The 21,324-nt window shown below is 43.6% G+C and overlaps 1 protein-coding gene across 1 annotated transcript in view; it reads left to right on the forward strand.

Annotated features, from left to right (window-relative positions):
* Window positions 1-21,324, forward strand: part of ITK (IL2 inducible T cell kinase) — a 42,734-nt gene that overhangs the window by 15,063 nt on the left and 6,347 nt on the right. Inside the window, exons 2-15 of the mRNA XM_045026874.1 lie at window positions 2,640-2,744; window positions 6,341-6,422; window positions 8,093-8,221; window positions 8,951-8,991; window positions 9,628-9,779; window positions 10,984-11,049; window positions 12,043-12,097; window positions 14,029-14,108; window positions 15,627-15,763; window positions 16,946-17,020; window positions 17,896-18,067; window positions 19,097-19,313; window positions 20,412-20,476; window positions 20,567-20,685. Of these exons, the coding sequence (XP_044882809.1) occupies window positions 2,640-2,744; window positions 6,341-6,422; window positions 8,093-8,221; window positions 8,951-8,991; window positions 9,628-9,779; window positions 10,984-11,049; window positions 12,043-12,097; window positions 14,029-14,108; window positions 15,627-15,763; window positions 16,946-17,020; window positions 17,896-18,067; window positions 19,097-19,313; window positions 20,412-20,476; window positions 20,567-20,685 (1,495 nt within the window). The remainder of the gene's footprint in view (window positions 1-2,639; window positions 2,745-6,340; window positions 6,423-8,092; window positions 8,222-8,950; window positions 8,992-9,627; window positions 9,780-10,983; window positions 11,050-12,042; window positions 12,098-14,028; window positions 14,109-15,626; window positions 15,764-16,945; window positions 17,021-17,895; window positions 18,068-19,096; window positions 19,314-20,411; window positions 20,477-20,566; window positions 20,686-21,324) is intronic.

Below are 21,324 nucleotides of genomic sequence, written 5' to 3' on the forward strand. Positions count from 1 at the left end.
TATCCTTGATCCTGTCCAGTGCTGTTAGTCCCTGACTTTCATGAGCACCCTTTAGCCAGTAATTAAATAAAATCAATAAAGCTGTAAATGTTAATTTGCACCATGTTATACTTCACCTAAGTATGTGGCAGCAGTGTACTATTGTCCCTGGATAAGTATTGAGGATACATGATGGAGAGGGTGCAGTAGACACTGAAGTATTTAGCTAAAATAAGTAAAAGGAACTGACGACCCAGAAAGATGCTGCCCATGTATTTAATTATAACATAGGCAGGCTGAGAATAGCAAACAGAAAGCTATGAACACGTTTTACTTCAGCTGTCTGGCCCTTTTTTGGAAGGAAACACTGAGGTTTTCTGAGACCACTTTAAAGAGGCTTTTTACTTTTTTTAGCAAAATGGCACCGTTGCTTTTGTGAGATTAGTGTGCAATCGGGCATCAGCAAGCCAGGGCTGTGTTTAGCTTCCAGCCCCGTTGCTCAATCATGCACGGTTTGTGAGCAGTCGTTCCAGTGGTGTATGTGTGGCAGGACTGTAATTGCCTTTTTCAGTCAAATTCCCGGTCTGTTTGTGGAATCCCCGGACACTTAGTCGTTGAAATGCATATGACAAGTGATGAGGACTGTAAGACAGGGACATAGCTCGTCACGAAGGCTTCACTCTCCCTATTCCCCTCAGCGAGGAAAGGTATCAACAAAAATCAATTTGCTGTTCTTCTGAGAAACAAAAGGCAGAGAACATGACCAGAAAACACTGGCTCCGAAAGACTTGTGGTTATAGCCTCAGATGTCAACATAATAAGGTGAGGGAGGACCTAGTGTCAGCTATGGGCTAAAACCAAATGGAAGGTTTTTACAGGACATAAGCAATTTAGTGGCTCCTGGGAGGGGGATAAGGTCCAAGGGGCATCATGAAGGAAAGAGTGATCTGAGCTGTGGAGAGGAGCCTGAGGCAGAGGAATAAATAGGCGAGAATGAAAGGAAAGAGGCGGCAGGTGAGAGAAGTGGGGTGAAGTGAGCCCATGTGAAGTTTAGAGTTATCCGTGTCCTGCATGAGGCTGTGTCTACACTGGAAGGCTTTGCTGGTTTAGTAATGTTGGCAAAGAGCTCCCTTTGGGAATATATCAAAATACCAACTATAGCTCAGCCCAGCGCCCCCGGCCCCCGTGAGCGAACAAACCATCGGCAAAAGGGCAGTTTTGTCAGTATAACTGCACCTTTGCTGGAGGCTTTTGCAGGCACAGCTCTGTGGGTCGGGGATCACACCTCTTCGCACTCCTGACCCACAGAGCTAGACTGGCAAAAGCCAGCTAGTGTAACCGTAGGCTGAGTTACATTGTAAGTAGTGTCTATATTAGCTCTGCTGGCCGTGACAAAGGTCTCAGCAAAGCCAGGGAGGGTGGTACTGATCTTCTCTTCTCATTCTTCATGACTGTGAATAAATGGCTGAAATTTACTCCTGAGCAGTGAGGCCAGAGTGGGGCACAGGATGAACCTCACCCTTTGTGATCAGCTGCATTATCTGCTTCGCTGAAATTATACACAGGTAGGCAGCTGAAAGGTAGCAATGTAACAAAAGATACAAAATAGTCTCCAAAGCCCATTTGTCAGCACGTTGATCAAAGCTACAGGTTGCTTTAGAAAAGCAAAAGTCCTTTGCACCATGGTGTTCTTGAAGCACTGCAGGCTTTTGTCACTGCAGATCTGAGCTGGAAGAAAGCTACAACGTTTAATCCCAGCTGAAGAAGAATCAAAACAGGAAACGAGTTTTGCTTCCGAAGAGCAAATGTTTTTGTACTGAATCCTTCAGAAAAATGCACTAGATAACAGGCATCTGATTAGGTCTTGTCTACTGGACGCTGATGTTTTTCTAATCAGTCTCACTTGTGAAGCTGCAGACAACTTGATTATGAATGCTGAGTGGTGACTAGGGGAAAAGAAATTAACAGAGCTGTTGAAATGCAACCATTTTGCTTTTAGGGGTTCGAGCAAACATTTTCTTGGGGATCCCTTTTTCTTCCCCATTCCAAGCCTATTTATCCATCCAGTGTTTTCCAATGAACAATAGTACACTGGAGCTGGTCAGAAAAATTAGTTTTTAAAGGAAATTTTGAAAAACAATGTTTATTTCAAGATTTCTTGTAAGAAAACAATTGTTTATTTTTGGCAAAGACTGAAAACCCAAATGGAAAAATGTTTGGTTTTTGAAAACCAATTTCATTAAAATATTCCATTTTTGGTAAATATGTTCAGTTTTTGAAAAGCAAACCCCTAAAATTTCTACCAAAAGCTGAACTGAAATCCAACATTTTTACTGAAAATTTTTCCAGTTTTTCTTTTTCAGTGTAAAATTAGAAAATTTCTAGCACAATGAAAATTTTCATTAACATATTTTGGTTTGGTAACAAAGCCATTTTTTCTAGAAAAAATGTTTCAGCAAAAAAAGTTTGACCAGCTCTATAATGAACTACCTGCTGTGTTCAGCCCTTTACTTTTTCAATGTACTTTGCAAACAAAAGGTTTTGATCCTACTCCTTTAAAGTAAATGCCTTGGACTTCACAATCAGCCTTTGCCTAATTACTCAATTAATCTTAATTAGCCAAATCAGAATTCTTAACCAAATACTTTTCTTTCTCTCAGAAAAAAAGAACTTTGAAGGGCTCCATTGAACTGTCCAGGATCAAATGTGTTGAAATTGTGAAAAGTGACATCACAATTCCCTGTAACTATAAATATCCTTTCCAGGTAAGTCTGCCTATACCAATAATATTGCTTTCACAGAAACGTATGTAGAGGTAAACTAACAGCGTGGCAGTGATATATAATAGCAAAGGGAGAATGTAAGCGGGAATAGACATGCTTTCAGTTAAGATGTGAAAAGAAATAGAGAATTGAAGACCGAGTCTTTCCATTGCACCAGTGGTTTTCAACCTGTGGTCTGCAGACTCCTGGAGAGCTGCAGATCATGTCTAAGGGGCTTGTGAAAGTTTTTTGTTACCCAAAGAACAATGCTTTTCAACCTGTGGTCCGCAGACTTGTGGAGAACTTTCTCTAAGAGTTCCAAAGGAGTCCGCACCTCCATTTGAAATTTTTAGGGGTCCGCAAATGAAAAAAGGTTGAAAACCGCTGGACTATCCAAATACATAATCTTTATGGTGAGAAGGTAACATTAGATCATCTAGTCTGACCTCCTGTATAACACAGGACACAAGATTTAATCCAGTTATTCCTGTATTGAGCCTAATCACTTGTGTTTGACTAAAGCTTCTTCCAGAAAAGCATCCAATCTTGATTTGAAGATGACAAGTGTTGGGGGAGTGGCAGGGGGAATCCATGTCCCTTGGTAGTTTGTTTCAGTGGTTAATCACCCTCACTAGTAGTGAAACATCCCACTTTCAGTGGGTTTTAGATCAGGCCCTTGGTCAATAGGAGACGTGGAGGAAGGCTGTTCCGGATGGGAGGAGCACTAATGGAGAAGGCCTTTAGGTAAACAGTGGTGAGATTGTAGAAGGACCGAGAGGAGACAGTGCGAGGGAAGAGAATGGAGGAAACATATTCTCTAGTCTACAAAGAATAAATGCAAATGTGATACATTTACCTTTCCATCAAACTGAAATTCCATAGTGTTAGGTGGCTATTACATTTAGAATTCCCATATGGCTCCGTTACCCAAGTTGCCAACTCTTGCAATTTTATCACAAATCTCATGATATTTGGCCTTTTTCTTAAAGCCACAGCTTCTGGAGGCAAGTGAATACAGAAAAATCTCATCTGATTCGTTTATTAAGGATATTTCTAGGCCTCACAGTTGCAGAGAAAAGCTTGAAAATGTGACCCCCCCCCAACACATCCTACAGAAAGGAAAGAAAAAGAACCCAAAATTTCTTATTACATAAAAGCTCATGATTTGGGGGGGGCTGACCCATGATTTTGAACATTTGGGGTTGACAATATTGTATTCCTAATGTAGATTATAGATCAGTTTCTAGCACATTAATCTAAACACTAAGAATGCACATTTATTATATGCCTTATCGACTAATAATTGCATAGAGGGCTCTGTTCACAATGGGTGAAATGCCCCTGTTTTGAGCTGTGGAGTACACCAGCTCCTAGGGATATAATAAGGGGGAGCAGTTAACTTCCAGCACAGGACTGGGATCAGAAGATCTCAGCTGGGCCACAGACTCACTTTGCGACCGTAGAGAAGTTACACAGCTAACAACTCCAATAGTGGCTTCATTTTATAGGTGCCCAACCTTAGGCACTGGGGGCTTTATCTTCAGAGGGGCTAAGTACCTTCAGCTCGGATTGAAATCAGCAGGAGATGAGTGTATGTCCAACACCCACAAATCAAGGCCCCACTGGAATGCGAAGCTCCCAGGCCAATGGGAGCTGCTGGAAGTGGCAGTCAGTACGTCCCTCGGCCCGTGCTGCTTCCAGCAGCTTCCATTGGCCTGGAGCAGCGAACCGCAGCCACTAGGAGCTGCGATTGGCCGAACCTGCGGACGCGGCAGGTAAACAAACCGGCCCAGCCCGCCAGGGGCTTTCCCTGCACGAGCGGCAGAACAAGTTTGGGAACCACTGACATAGACAGTTATCAGATAAAGTGCCGGGTCCTCAGAAAGATACAGCCTCGTTCAGATATTTTCTAGACCAAGAGAAGTTGGTGTTGTGCACTGCAAATGGCTTCTAGTGTGCGGCTCTTTACCTGGAGCGCTTAACAACAGCTACACCAGCTCTGTGCCAGCTGGGAGCTGCCACAGGCTGAGGAGAGGTTTGGCTGGGGATATGCACCAGTTTCTTTGTGTCACTGGAGCATGGCCAAGAATTAAACCCTTGTTTCCTGGAAACACCAATATTTAAAAAGAAACAAGCCCTTCGATCTGTTTCTTTCATCTGAATTCTTGTATGTGGCCATATTGCTTAAAAAATAAAAAAAAAGCTGGGGTAGAAAGCTGGGTTCACTCTGCAGAGAAAACAGGTGAACTCCTTTTGAGATATCGGACAAACTTCATACGTGATGTGAACGACACATGGAAGTTGCACCTGCTAATAGCATGTCTGAATTTTGACCTGGAGATAGTTCTGTACTGTTCTGTAAGAGCACGTTAAAAAAAAAAAAAGTCAGCTGTATCCTGCTGTAGATCTGCTATTGAACCACCAATGGTTTTGTATCTTCGTGTGGCTTGTTACAGGAGGCAGCACAGTGCAATATGGCCTGTATTGTACAGGATGATTATTTTTTTTGCACGCTTCAGAAGTTTGCTGCAGGTTTGAAAAAGTGACTTATACAAGCAACTGTACAAGACAGATCAGCACCCATCAACAGAAGAATACCTCAGAGGGAGCAGGAGATATGCCTTTTTTTCTCTTTTTTCTTAGAAAGGTTATAATTTATCAATGTAATCGGAACAATTCAGGGTTTCCACAGCTGCACAGCACTTGGGTGTGTATGTGTGTACGCATGTATGTGCTAAAAAGTGTCAGGACAAAGGGATTGATTCTTTAAAATAACAGTCATAAACTCTCACCTCTCCTCCCATACGACTGGGGATAGTGTGTGAGGACCAGCTGACATCTCAGAGAAGTCTCGATTTAGAGACTATGAGCCTAAATCCCTTGGCTGCTTTGGAAAATTTTACCCCATTTGCTTAAATGTCATGAATGCTCAGCATTTCTCTTCCCACATGTGTTCAGAAGTAGGGACAACTTTATGAAAACAGCATCTTTGTTTCCTAGTAGTTCTCTTGCTTCTGCAGTTTATTTCCAATCTAAAATCCTAGAGCCAAAGTCTGCTCAGTTACACTGGAGTAAATCCCGAGTAGACCCATTGAAATCAACGGAGTTGCTTGGAATATACACTGGTACAAGTCAGAGCAGAATAGGAGTCTAGGGTTTCAGGTGAAGACAAACAGCATGAACCGACACACTGCTAAGAAACAAGGATGCTGCTTCCATACAAATGTTAGTAACAGTAGAAGTTGAAAATAGAAAATGTGGGGCCAAATTGTCTGCTGGTGGAAGTGGCTGGATCTACATTAATTTCACTAGTGTTTCCTCCACAGCAGAGAGCTTGACCCCAAAGAATGTCTGAGCTGAATTCTTTCCTGGCCAGTATTCCCTATCAATTTTAGATAACCAAACCAAGGTGCTAGATTCCCTGGGGGTTACGAGCCATTTCTGAGAACATGTTGGCTGTCGCATTTGCCTACATAGTCACTGCACTACTGGTATGTAGCTCATTGGTATGTGAGGTGCTTCGAGTTCCCCTGGATATGAAAGACAGCAGGAGCCATTTCTAATCATTGGCTTGCTTCTCTCTCTGGTCCCCTTGCCAGGTTCTTCATGACAACTACCTGCTGTATGTGTTTGCACCCGATCGAGAAAGCCGGCAAAGATGGGTGTTTACACTGAAAGAAGGTAACCTTAGTCCTGTGTGCAATCAAATCAAATCTTCAAAGTCACCTATTCCAACCCTGCTTTCTCAGTAGCCATAGACTAGAAAAAAATGACAGCTCAGAGGTAGTCAAATGCCTTATATTTGCACATGCAGAATGGCACTTGTGCAGGTGGTTATACAGCATGGTGGCAAATTTTAGGGTGTAGTTTCAGCAGCCCTTGGAAAAGTTGGTGCATGGGGAGGTTTTGGTTGGATCTCGCTGGCAACATTAGTTAATTAATACATTGTCCTAACCTTGATTCTTCTTATGCTGGGGGAGAGAAGATATTTCACTTGATTGATTATTATTATTATTATTATTTTGTATATATAAAGAGAATTTTTGGTGTGTAGAAAATCTTTCAACCACAGTTAGGACTATTTGTTTGGATAACAATCTTCCTAAAGTAACAGAGGGGTTGCCGTGTTAGTCTGGATCTGTAAAAGCAGCAAAGAGTCCTGTGGCACCTTATAGACTAACATGCATGCATCGAACTAAGTGGGTATTCACCCATGAAAGCTCATGCTCCAATACGTCTGTTAGTCTATAAGGTGCCACAGGACTCTTTGCTAATCTTCCAAAAGAAGTCGTTATTGGGAGTTTTATTTGTGGATGGCTTTTTTTCCCTCTCCTCTTGTATTTATTTCCTTCCCTCTTGTATTTGTTGGGATCATTGTGTTGATTATGCAGTGAAAGTGTGGTGAGCCCTGTAATGCGAAAGGACCCCACAGCGCTTGAGATAAGGGAGGTCTTGTTTAGTAATACGGATTGCACCAGCCCTCCCCTTAACCTGTTCCTGGTTTATAACACAGGCTGTTGCAATGTGAGGGGAGTGTTCCATTTACTGGGGAAACATTTGGCCTTGCTATGAAGTGCATTGTTCCTGCATTTACTCTGCAACCATTTACTTTGCAAGAGGTTGCTATTGCTAGCGCTCCGCTTTAGCACTTCCTTTAGTTAAACATTTCATAACTTCATCTTCACAGGGCAGTTTAACAGGCCTGGGTAATGCAGGCCTGCAGATCTTTTTTTAAAATAGTAAGAAGGTTTTTTACATAGAGAGCACTAATTTCAAACATGAGACCTTTAATCCCTCATGAGGACAGTCAGATGGGTATTTAAGCATGTGAAAGCTAAATGTTAAATGCCAATTTTGAGCCATACAGCTAATACTGTAACTGAGCCGAGAGTAGTAACTGACTGTATCCTATACATGCGGTACAGTTGTGGTCTCTTATAAGCATCTTTGCTACATGCTAAGTCAGGTTTTCTATTTTTTATGAGTGCTTTTTTTTTGGCCTTTGTTGTTAAGAATTTAAAGAGAAACACTTTGCTAAGGTTCTGGTCTTCCCCTGTGCAATTGCATAACTTCCATTTATGTTACTCAGGGTTATTTGTATCCACTGATGGGAGAATACACTCCTTACATGAGAAAGTAGAACATTTAAATACAGCTGGCTGAAGATACTCACAAAAAGAGTGTTCTCATCAGCGTTCAGACCCTTTGACTGAGGGAAAACAATTTTCCTTGAAATTCAGATAATTTTCACTCACTTCCACTGGTGGTTATCAGAGCTCGTGTCAGTGCCACATACCTCAGTTTGTGGTTTAAATCCTTTTTAAAACAAAACATTTCCTGACTTCTTTCAGAAACCAGGAACAACAACAATTTGGTGCCGAAGTATCATCCAAATTTTTGGATAGATGGGAGATGGAGATGCTGTGCCCAGACAGAGAAGCTGGCAGCCGGGTGTATAGAATATGACCCCACCAAGGACGGTACGGGATTCATTACAGATATTCTCAGTCTTTGATATGTCTGTGCCAAGCAACAGTAAGATTCATCCCACCTTGTAGAAAGCACTGAAGAATATTGTGCTACATTTCCAGGGAAGAGAAATGGTGCCACCTTTCCGGGATGTGCCTTATCCTCGTCTTCCTATCATCCTTTTAAAATGGTATTCTTTCCTCTGAATTAAAACTGACCTAGTTACCTCACAGGGTGTTAGGCGCTGTCCTTTGAATGAGGTGTAAAACCAAGGTGCTGACCACTTGTGATCAGGAAATGACCCTGGACAATTCTCTCAAGAGAAGGGAGTTTGCTCCTGTGTCATGGCAAAATTATATTTTATTTTGTTCTACCTGCATTTGCCCTGTGGTTTCAGCTGAGAAAGTTATTCTCCACTTCCTCTTCTGAATTGGCTGTATGGTGCTGCTAGGGGGAAACAAACGTTGCATTCTACCAACAGCTGCTTTCCACTGGTGCCTCGGCAACCCCCATACAACACCTTCAGGTCGAGTTCTTCTGGTTGAAAGATGCTGTGCAAGTGTGAGGGTCTTTTTTTACTTCTTATTCCAACAGCAATAAAGAGCCAAGCCTTGTTATTCTTAAATTAGGTTGTCTTCTCTATACCTCAGCCATTTCGACGCCACTTACATGGCTCCCTGATATTCTTCTCTGGTTTTGTCTAGATTGGTTCCAAATTAATTTACTTCATTTCATTTCAGCCTCCAAGAAGCCTCTTCCTCCCACTCCTGAAGATAACTGGGTGAGTGCAGCAAGGCAGGAGAAGCCTCAGCAGCGGCTTGTCTGATTAACGTGCACTGGGGCAAATGCCCCTTTTAGGGCTCATTGCTGTTCAGTGCACTATTCTGTGCAAAGAGATTAGCACACCCCTGATTCTCCCTGGATTCCGCGCGTCTCTTGGATTTTCACCTTTGTCTTTCTCAAACTGTGTATGAGCAGCACCATGTTAGGAGCTAAGTTTTCTCATTAAGATGCAGTTTAGTTTGACAAACGCGCAGCAGCTTTGCAATATTTTACTCTGTTGCGAGAGAAGCAGGAGCACTGCTCTGCTGAACCACCACCACACCGAAACACTTCACGCTTATTCCAAGTCAAAGGTTGGCAAGCCCAGCGGCACTGATAACCCGTCCTCATGTTGCTCCTTCCCCAGGCAGCCGGGGTTGCTGTTGTTCAAAAGGGCTGGGAATTTCTCAGGGATCCCAGCATCCCCCACCAGGGGCCTAGAGACCCAATCATTTCCCATGTAAATTTCCCAGCATCAAGGACATGGGCTCCACTATGGAGGGTACAGTGCACCGACTTAGCAGTTAATAGCTACTTGCACTTTATTTTTGTGGCTATAAATTCTGAGCCTGGCCATTGGTTTCCTTTTTTGCAGAGGTTGTTGGTAGACCCCAAGGATGCTTTAGTAATGGCCATATATGACTACAAGGCTCAGAATCCCCAGGAGCTGACCTTACAGCGCGGTGAGGAGTACTACATTATCGACAACTCTGAGGATCATTGGTGGATGGTTCAGGATAAGAATGGGTAGGTACCTTTGTCCTAGCAGCGCCTAAGTCATCTGTAAATCTGCTGTGTGTGTCCATCAAAAAACACACTCAATGAAAAATGGCTGAGGGCCAGATTCTGGTACCCTTACTCACCGTGAGTAGCACCTTCCTCGAGGAGGGGTCCCGTTGACTTCAGTGGAACAGCTAATGGAAAAAGTAGCATGAGGAAATGCTTATGTATATGGAATCTGGCCTTTTAATTAAAACACGTTCATTTTCATACCAACCCCCAGCTGGCAACACAGCCTGACAGCTTTGGAAACCAGACTTCTGCAAAGCCTGCAGAGAATGAAGCCCAAACAGGAAGCAGAAGCCACTTAGCTCCAGTGTTTTCAGGATAATATTCAGCAGGTTACAGCACAGAACAGTTTTAAACTGGCTGAATTAATCATATTAACACGGCAGTTCCCAAGCAGCCTGGTTCCGTAACACTTGCTGAAAATGAGTAATTCCATTATGTGGGATTAAGAACTAGCATGCAGCCCTAGCACAGAGCAATGTGTAACTGCATGGCCCTGGGTGGAGCACTGTGCCTACAGCTGGATGGGAAACAGTTTTCCTGTCTCATGGGAATTTGTGAGGTTTTGAAATTTTTTCCCATCCCAAATCAGAATGAAAAGTCAAAATCTCAAAAATGTTCATGAACCCAAAAAATCAGATTGGGCCAGTTGAATAGTTTTGTTTTGATGCTGTCAAAACATTTAATTTTTTTTACTATCAGTTAAGTTACATTTTGCAATAAAAGTCCTACCCCAAACCAGAACTTTTTCTCTTTGGAACAACGTTGAAATGGAACGTTTTGACAGTTTTGAATCTTTTTTCAAATTGTTTTTAAAATGGGAAATTTATTAAAAACCAACCCTTTCCCATAAACAGTTTCTGTTTCAACAAATTGGTGTTTTCCAGCAAACCAATGTTTTGTTGGAAGATTTCTCGAACAGTTCTAACTGTGCAATAGGTACACAAATCCTCCAGAACACTCCTCTTCAGCTGGGGTGGAGGGAATATGCTACATCAGCTCCTTACAAGTTAATTTTTGTCTGGCATCCCTTAAAAACAACAAGCAAATACAGAGCATGGAGTGAGGTTTCCTACAGACTAAAGTTTTCAAAGCTGACAGTACATGTACAAAGAAACTCCTGGCTTTCTGATATAGTGACATCTTAATCTCCTTTTAACAGTCACGAAGGATATGTACCAAGCAGTTACCTGGTGGAAAAATCACCAGACAACCTGCAAATATATGAGTAAGTATATTGTTTCATGGGCCTTGACAGCTCCAGTGGCATTGATACTAACCTCCTTCGTAAGGTGCGTTGAGATCTAGTGATGAGAAGTACGATATAAGAACTAGGTAGTATTAATATTACAGCTACTACTGAGTCAGTGAGCCTGAAGTCCCACTGTCTTGCACGTTGCGTACTCATTATGACACTTGTTTGGCTAATGTTTGACAGCCACACAGAACAGACGTATATAATCATACTAGTTAGAAGACAGTGGAATCAGGTCCTGTGAGCCTGTCTTGTAACATCACACAAATGAATAGGGAACTGCAGCATTCTCACCTTACCCTTGTATACTTTATACTTCTGATGCAGTGAGAATGTTAGTTCAAGTCAGTAACTCTTTCCTATTACTAATAAAACTAGGGCTGGTTAAAAAAATGGGAATTTTCTTCCATGGACAAATTTTGCACAAAACCAAATATTTTTGTTTTGAGGGAAAGTTTCCCCTACATTTTAGATTGTTTTCAATTAAACGAATTGAGATTTAAAAAAGGGAGTGGGCGGAGGGGAAGGAGAAAAATCCCACAAAACCCAAAACACACGTTTTTGTTTCGGTTCAAATCAAAAGGAAACTAATTGTTCAAACCGATTCATTGAAAACCATCAGGAAAATATGAATGATATAAATGTTTTCTTGAAAGTCTTCATATAATTTAAAGATATTTTTCCATCAAAAAATACTTTTCCATGAAACATTTTTGACTGGCCCTACTTTATAGGCTTGATATTAGCCTTTACAAAATGTATTACGTTCCTTGAGTTAACTGGCAATCTAAAGACATGAATATTAATTCATAGCATATATTAGCAGTTCCATGCTTCATTGTTATGCTGCAAGTTGCTCACTGACTTTTTAAAAATGGCTTTGTTTATGCAAGCTAAACAAGGCAATATAGGATGATTGGTCCAAATAGTCTGGAATTGCTGACTGAGACTTTTTGATGCTTTCAGATGGTACAATAAGAATATCAGCAGAAGCAAAGCAGAAATACTCCTCAAAGATGAGGTAAAGTGGGGTTACTTTTTGAATGAATTTTGGAAGCAATGAGTTTGTTTAGACTCCAATTTGCTTAAAGATATTGCATAGGAGGAAGGAAGTTGGGTGACTCCCAGTGGGTTAAGGAATTTAGTCCCTACAAAATGTTTGTCTCTCCATATACCCCATAATTGAGCTTGGCTGGCCGTCTCCGCTGGACACGGGGCCCTGGACTGGAATTGCAAGGAGTGGCCTGCAGGTCAGGAGGGAGGTGCCAGGGCAAAGCTCTGCAGGGGAAATTTATACAGCCCCAGCTGGCTCTACAGTCCTAACCCTGAAAAGGGGTCCTCAGGAGTGATCCCCTCCACCTATGCAGATCCCCAATGGGGCTCCATGCAAGTGCCTGCCAAAGTCAGCTGGCAGCCTAAAGCTAGTGTCCATAAACAGCTCAGGCCGCTCGTTCTCATGAGCACATTTGCCCACTTTTCTGTATACTGAATATGGTTTTTGTTATTCCAAGTTTGCCATGGTTGATGGGAAGGGAGGTGGCTTAGCTACACCACAATGACTCTGCATAGCCCATGCAGAAAGAGTTCAGGTGATATCTCCCCCTCGAAAACACCCACGGACATATCCAGAATAGCACCACCGGCACCACAAAGAGAATGTCCCTCTGCGTTTTCCAGGGGAACAGTATGCTGTCAAATGAAGAACAATGTTTAATTAATGCATGCAGCGTAGTTGTAGCTGTAACAGTCCCAGGATATTAGAGAGTCAGGGCAGGGGAGGTAATATCTTTTATTGGACCAACTTCTGTTGGGGAGAATGACACGTTTTTCAGCCACACACAGCGCTCAACCTGCAGATCAGCTCTGCGTGGCTCGAAAGCTTGTCTCTCTCGCCAACAGAAGTTAGTCCAATAAAAGATATTACCTCGCCCACCTTGTCTCTATTATTTAATTAATGACAAATGTGGAAAAGATCCTGTGGGCTGCCCGGGCTTTCCTAAGTTCCTCCTGTATTTCTGTGCCTGCTGTCCCCCAGAGTGTGGTATAAGGAAAGGGCCAAACATGTTTCAAAATAATAAAAAAAGTTTCCTTGCCTCTGCACAGCTTTAGTGTGAGCACCTTTCTTTTCCAAACAGATGCTCCATAATAACGAGGACTGGTCAAACATTTTCCTTCATAGCTGTTAGTGAAAGGAAAACTGGGGTTTCAACTAAACAAAAGCATTTTGTAAAAAGTTTCTGCTTTCCACAGAAATTTTTGCTGTTTCATCAAAACACTGAATGCCCCAAAAATGAAATGTTTTGGCTGAACACCGGAAAATTTCAATTTCTGGTATTTCACCAAAGTAAATTTCAATGAAAAGAGGAAAAAATAGTTTGTCAGAATTTTCTCCATTAAACCAAACCCCATTTTATGACCAGTTCTAGTAACAGCAGAGCAAAAGAGCAAGGTTTTGTTTCTCTGAAAAAATTGCATTTCGGTGGAAATAAAAACCTGCGTGAGCTGAGTTTGTGTTTTGAAAATTTCCTATAAACTCCTACTGGAGGTGTCCACGCGCTGCTCAGGGAGCTGATTTCTCCTGTCTCACACCAGCGTGACTGCACTGTGGGTTGTATCTGAGGCATATTTGTCTCAATGACTGTTAGCTGCTCGAGCTCCTCCAGAACGTGTGGCTCTGCATGTGGGCGACTTTTGGGCAGCATTTCCCATCACGAATGGTGAGAGGGAGGAGCAACTCATGCCAGATACATGCTACAAGTCTCAAGGCCTCATTGATCAAAGGGGTTATTATTATTAACCAGTTATATAACAGTAGCACCTGGAGCCCCAGCCAAGGACAGAGCCCCATTGTGTTCAGTGCTGCACAGACATGTAGTAAACTGACATACCCCCAACCTGTTTCTACTCACACTGTGCATCTAACCTCCCTTCTTCATTCTACTCTTGGCTCAGGGTAAGGAAGGTGCCTTCATGGTGAGAGATTCGAGGCAGCCTGGCACGTACACGGTCTCCGTTTTCACCAAGGCATTAAGGTACAGTTGAGCTCAGCAGGTTTCTGCACTGATTAAGTGGCTTCAGCCAGCAATTTATGTGGGAGTCTGAACATCCAGAGTCACTTCTGCTCAGAAAGGAAGAACTCAGGGAGAACCATAGTGCTTCTGAAAAAGAGGAATGAACATCTGCCGGGCATAGAGGTCTGGCAAACTGCCCTACACAGAGCAAAATACATTGGAGAAAACACAGATATGGCAGTGCTCTTGCAAACACGTACGCACATTGCTTTACACATATTGATCGTCTCATTGATCCCATTGATTTTTCACCAGCTGGGTTAGTTTTTGAAGGCCTCCATAACAAAATACCTGGAATTGGCAACAGGTGACTTTTGGGGCTGCAAATTGTTCCCTGTGCTGAAATCTGGGTGATGTTACTATGGCTTGTAGCCTTGTCTAGGTGATGGTGGTGGTGTGGAGGCGAAGCACCAGCACGTTAGAGGGGTGTGCGTGCAGAGTGCACCAGCAGCAGCTGCTAGACTCTCAGAGGCAAAGCTCCATGCTGGAGCCAGCCCAGGCCACTCACTCTGTTGGGCTCTCCTCTCTCAGGATCTAGGAGGGAGAGCTTCCTATTAGGGCCAGCCCCATGCCTCACACGGTCCTGTCCTCAAGGGATGAAGCTCCATACTGAGGCTCCCCTGTGGCTGTGTGGACATGGCGGTGCTACACCGTAACTGCCCCGTATGGGCCCTGCTGGGGTGCTGTAAAGGCTATTCCAGGCTACTTGTCTCAGGCGATTGGCTAAAATTCCAGCTTTGAGGTTGGCAACATTGCGTCCCCAATACCAGAGGGAGACCTCTCTGTCTGTACAGGTGAGGCCATCGGGGAAGTGAGAGAGTGAATAAGCAAGCAGATGGTTTTGTTGATTTTTGTAGCTCATCCCTCTTGTTCCTCTTTCAATATAATGGCTGTCTGCCCCATTGGTAGGCTTAAAATTAACCCACTAATTCAGCAGCTGGAGGTTCTGCCCTTTGTGTGCAGGGGGACATCTTAGTTAGACCCAAAGGCAGAGTTTCTCCATGCCCTGTTTGTGAGCTCCAGGTTTCATCTTAGTTTTGTGTTTCACTCTTAAAGGTGAACCTCTTCTTCGTGCCATCAAAGGGCAGGTCTCCATCCTAGGGAGTAACAGAACACACCATTTACAATTCTAATACATTACAGCACACCCCTGGGAATCCTGGGTCACAAACATACTTTTCCATATTGTTGGATTCTGCTACGGATATTTGTAATCTTGACTCCAGGAAGAAGAGCAGAAAGAAGGTTTAAGCAACACATTGCTTATGTCGTGCTATGTAGATGCAAAGTTCTGTTGACACCTTGTATTCCGTGGACTTTTTTCCCCCGGGTGCCGCCAAATGTTACAGAAATTCAGGCACAGAACAATTAGGAAAATCTTGGCAGTGTGAGACTGCTCTGGCCTCTTCCCTTCATCTCCCCTACTTCTGGGGTTTTGTTGCTGCCTATTATTCTTACAGAATATGTCTTCTTTTTCAGCAATGACAACAACCCAGTTATCAAGCATTATCACATCAAAGAGACTGATGAGAACCCCAAGCGGTATTACTTGGCAGAAAAGCACGTGTTCGACTCCATCCCTGAACTCATCAACTACCACCAGCACAACGCAGCAGGTGAGTGCTCTTTTCCCATGCAGCTGGGGAGAGTGAGGGTTCTCAGGACTTCTGCTCGTAAGATGAAATGCTCAATTGAGTGAGTCCCTTTCTGTCTCACTTTGGGCAGCTGTTTAGCTGGAGGTTAAAGATCCCATGGCACTTTCTGATGACAGTAAAGGGTTCATCTCAACATAGTTTCTAACATTACCTCTCAACTGCAGCAGGTTCTAATGTCTAAGGCGGTGTGTGATCTACTGTAGATTTCATAGGGTCTGCACTAGCATACACTACACAGCCCCCGTACTGCCTGTATCCACCCTTTGACATTATAAAGCTCACAGAGATGCCATGTGCATGAAAGATGGCCTCTGAATATCAAGTACCACATGATACTGCAGCAGAAATCAAACATCAGCTAATGGAGACGTCTAATTTACGTAGCTCTTGTTTAGTGACTGAGCAAAAATGAAGGTTCTGGCTGATGTAGGTTGGAAACTGCTTCCTTTGAGCAGACAGGAAGTCACAACCCCTGACCTGAACAGAGATTCGGCTGCCACCAAGTGGGATTTAGCAGTCGCTGCAATGCACTGACAACAGCTAATGCCCTCAGAGCAGGACTTCTCAATTCGTGCTTCTCTAAGAATAAAAAGTTATTTCTAGAAAACACTAGGGTTAGAAATAAAAGACCAGCTTGGGTCACCAGTTGGGTCATTCAACCTGCTTTTTGCAGAACTACTCATTGTATGTACAGTACCTCGTTTCTGATCGACATTGTACTAAATCCCTTCTTGACGAGCTGAAGTGGAGCACTTGGAGCATAGTTGCTCTTGCTGTTAAGAATATTTCCCTAACACCTGCCCCAAACTTTTCCAGTGACTTTAATGAAGGAGACTATGCAAACCCTTCCACATTCTGCTCTAGCAAAGCATCACATACACATTCTCTGATTCAGCAACCCTGACTGAGGACACAATGACAAGTGTCCCCAGTACCTTTTAATCCAGTACAAAATACCAAAACACCTACCACTGACCTCCCAAAGGCAGCTTTTGCATGGGCTGGCACATGTTTACTTTCATTCATTTCTTTACCAGTTTCCATTGATCAGACACTGCTATGGTGGTATGTGACCTTTGCACTTTTTGCACCATGTTAGTCAGCTGCACTAACCTGGGGCCCATATTTTCCTCCGTGATCCAGGTCTCGTCACTCGTTTGCGGTATGCTGTTTGTTCCTGGAGAGAAAAGGCCCCTATCACTGCAGGACTGAGCTATGGTAAGAAGTTATTCCATGCCTATACTTCTCTTGCCTTGAGATAGCATGTTCATCCCTGTAGTGTAGGTTGGCTCTGTGAGCCTGAATCTCCTTATGGAGACCTCCCAGCAGTAACTGGCAGTTTCCAAGTCTTTATACTCAGACATTTCCAAGACAGATGACAAGACTTTGAAAGAACTTGTAGGCACCACAACAGGCACATTGTTGATTAAAGGAGCCTCCTGGGAGAAACTGAATAGCTTCCAGTCCTGTTTAAGTCAATATTAAATACTGAAGTGAATGCTGAAGCAAGACCATTCATCTTCCCAAGTAACCTGTGATGCTGCCATCTGTGAGAGTTGGGGGCCGTGTGATGGGCCCATTGTTGCTGTACATTGTTTCCTACAGTAATATTATTGTTATCGTCATCATTGTAATTCCTAGAGGCTCCAACTGACATCAAGGCCCAGTTATGGTAGGTGCTGCATGTATTCATATGCAGAGATAGTCCCTGCCCTGAAGAATTTACAGTTTAAATAGACAGGACAGACACATGGTGGGAAAAAGGAATAATTATTATCCCAGGTTTTCAGATGGCAAACTGGAGTAAAGAGAGCTTAAGTAATTTGACTATAACAGTGTTTAAAAGAGAACTGGATAAATTCATGGAGGTTAAGTCTATTAATGGCTATTAGCCAGGATGGGTAAGGAATGGTGTCTCTAGACTCTGTTTGTCAGAGGGTGGAGATGGATGGCAGGAGAGAGATCACTTGCTCAAAATTACCCAGGCAGAAGCAGATCCCCTGAATCCTAGTTCAGTGCCTTACCTGCAAGTCCATCCTTCCTCAGATGTTACTGGTAGATCTTTACTCCTTTTGTCCCCTTACTGTTAACAGGAAAATGGGTCATAAATCCTTGGGAGCTAACATTTGTGCAGGAGATTGGCAGCGGTCAGTTTGGGCTGGTCCATCTTGGTTACTGGCTTGAGCAGACTAAAGTCGCTATAAAGACCATTCGCGAAGGAGCAATGTCAGAAGAGGACTTTATTGAGGAGGCCCAAGTCATGATGTAAGTGGCCACTCTGTATTCTCAGCTGGTATATTGTGGGCATGCTCAGTAGGACAGAAAAAATAAACCCAACCAAGGTTCAGAGCACCCTATTGAAACATTAAAATAATATCATGTAAACTAAACTGTGCTTAGATGCTGGCTTGTTTATTAGAAAGATGTGTATAAAAGCGTGTGCTGTAGCAGTTACTGGCCAGGGGAACTTTTAGTGTGAGAGAATGTGTCTATACTTCTATCAATACCCCAAAGGTCCTGCTCGATCACTATTTCTTCATAACAGGGATGTGGGATTCTGGACAAAAACTGCCACAAGAAGAAATTTCATTTGAGCTTTTTTGGCTTTTGTTGGAAAAACAAACAAACAGTTTTTTATTTTTTGGCAATCCAAATGTTTGTTTTGTGCTTTTTTGACCAAAAAATGGAACAAAATCCATTTTATTTGAACAACATGTTCATGGAAAAAACATCACCTTTTTTGACCAGTTGTTCCTGGGGGTGTTTTGGGTGCACAGAATTTGTCAGCAAGTCTTGTGCAATATTTTTCTAACCATAAACCTGTGTACTCATGTTGAATGTGAGTGCAGCCATATTGAAAAGACAAATGTATTAGGCAATTGTAAAGTGAGTATGTAAAAGGAAGGGCAGGAAGATTGAGTGTAGAGGCTGGGATGCCTTGATTCGCACCCCTGGACTTTTGTCACATACATTGACTCTTCAATAGCCTGGTTCTGATCTCACTTACGTTGGTGTAAATCCAGAATAACTCTTTTGAAGTCCATGTTGATACAGCAGTGCTGAACTAGTGTGAAGTTAGAATCTGCCCTTAATGTCCCTCTTTTATGTTCACACTTGTCCATCTCACAGCAAGAGCTGCTTATGCTTAGCATAGGGAAGGTTGCAGTGGCACTAACGAGTTTTGTTACTGTATAGTGTTTGACGCATATATTTATGATAACTTCTGTGAGTGATTGCAGATCCTATGAGCCCACCTCACTCTCCTCTCCCGCACATTCCTTTTGTTCCTTGCAGGAAGCTCTCTCATCCCAAGTTAGTCCAGCTGTATGGTGTGTGCATGGAACAGGCTCCCATATGCCTGGTGTTTGAGTTCATGGAGCATGGCTGTTTGTCGGATTACCTCCGAAACCAGCGGGGCAGCTTCTCCAAGGAAACTCTCTTGGGGATGTGCCAAGACGTGTGCGAAGGGATGGCTTATCTGGAGCAGAATTCTGTCATTCACAGAGACCTGGTATGTCCCCCGTAAACTGTCCTGTTCTCCGAGCCAGCCAGGATTGGTTACCCTCTTGGGATTTCCCTCTTGCCTCATTTCAGCTCCCTCACCCTCCCATGTATCTGTTGGAGGAGGATCTGCCATCTCTCCTCATTGCAGAGCAGTCTGGATTAGCCTATACAGGGCATTTTCACCCCAGTTGTTCCCTGCATCGGCCCAGTGGCTTTTGGCTGAGCCTGAGTGCGTGCTAAGCCCAGAGGGAAGCAGGGAGTGAGGGAAGCACTCTAGTGGAAGAGGCATCCTCTGGGGCCCTGTCTACTCTCCTTTACTTGAGTCCTAGAATTGCACTGGGGGGAGGAGGCAGGGGGCAAAGTCCTGCCCTCTCCTGTGCTGCCTCTTCCCCTCACTACTAACTACAGCTCCGTCGGTTTGGTGGTGCTGGCAACCCTGAGATGAACAAAGTGTTCATGTCTAAGATCAGTGACGAAGTCAAAGCTCTGGCACCTTCCAGGGTGCGCTGTTACTACCCCCCACTCCTCTGGTACGGGCCCTTTAATTAACCAGTGGTCCCCTGGCCAGCCATAGATTTCTGCTATGTATAATTCCATTGCTCGATACAAATGTTGCAGCTGCTGTTTCATGTTACGTCAGGCCACATCAGTCACTTTTTAAAAGCTGTGTTTGAGAAATGTATTTGTTGTTGTAGAAGGAGGACTGGATTACTCAGCTCAGATTGCTCCTGTTTCCCAGGGAGAGCGGGGAGTAGTTATCAATTGTTTGGCTAACCCGAGCTTAGACAGCGTGTAGGTCAGTGGGTAGTTGCCTGAATTTTTAATGGATGAAGAAATACAAGAGTTGAACAGGTCAAACTACCCCATGTAGGACTTTCTTAACAACAGGGAAGCACTGAGGTTAAACTGAACTGGAAATTATAGCATTTAAATTGTCTGACCCCATCTCACTATACTCTCCACATTGCTCAGCTAGACAACATTTCCATGGGGCAATTAAGCAGTTCTTTACATATCGTTTGTCTATAAGAGGACAAGGGAATGAATCACAGCGGAGAAACCTTAAGTACTAATGATCTTCCTGTATTTCTCCCTTTTTTTGCAGGCAGCTCGGAATTGCTTGGTAGGAGAATCCCAAGTCGTCAAAGTGTCGGATTTTGGAATGTCAAGGTAACGTGGCATATGTGTGGCCTATGCAATGTGACACCTGAGCTTTGCAGTGCGTGTCACTGAGCAGGCTCTGCTCTTTGTCTGTTCCAGGTATGTCCTTGATGATCAGTACACTAGCTCCACAGGCACCAAATTCCCAGTCAAATGGTCTGCCCCAGAGGTTTTCTCCTACTCCAACTACAGCACCAAGTCTGATGTCTGGTCATTTGGTAAGAACCTTTTATCAGAACGGGGGAAATTCAGTAAGCTGCAAATCAGTTAATCACCGGGAGCTTGATCCTGAAGGGAAACCCTTATTCCGGCAGAACACTTGCTGGATTCTGTGGGTCTTTTGTCTGCATAAAGGCTGCAGGGGCACTAAATCCTTTGTTCTCAGGACAAAGGAAAAAGAACAATAAACTACTTAGGCTTTGTGGGGTACTGCAAATCCAACCTGCTGCACCTTTGCAGTACTGCAGCTCCAGGTACTGTCTCTGGTTCAGGAGGACCAGGGCTGCTTCACATGGAGTGTCCAAGATCAGAATGGAGGTGCACTGGCAGGGACCTGTGAGGGAACAGGAGTGGAGCCTATGCGATGTCAGCCTTGGACAATGATGTCTTATTCAGAACTCACCACCCCCTGAGATTTACGCTGCTCACGCCATTTGCTTTATGTACATCTAAAACGTTACTTCTCCCTTCCTGCTCTTTTCTCACCTGACCTGCTCTCAGGTTTCCTGGGCCCTCAGCTGTACCGCTCTGTGACTCTCCCTTCTGCACCCTCACCCCTAAGAAAGCCACTGGACAGGTTTTCAAAGTGCTAACGGCAATGACCTCAGTCCTAACAAAGGCTAATCCATGGCATTACA

This window comes from Mauremys mutica, chromosome 8, assembly GCF_020497125.1.
Source record: "Mauremys mutica isolate MM-2020 ecotype Southern chromosome 8, ASM2049712v1, whole genome shotgun sequence".
Classification (NCBI taxonomy): domain Eukaryota; kingdom Metazoa; phylum Chordata; order Testudines; family Geoemydidae; genus Mauremys; species Mauremys mutica.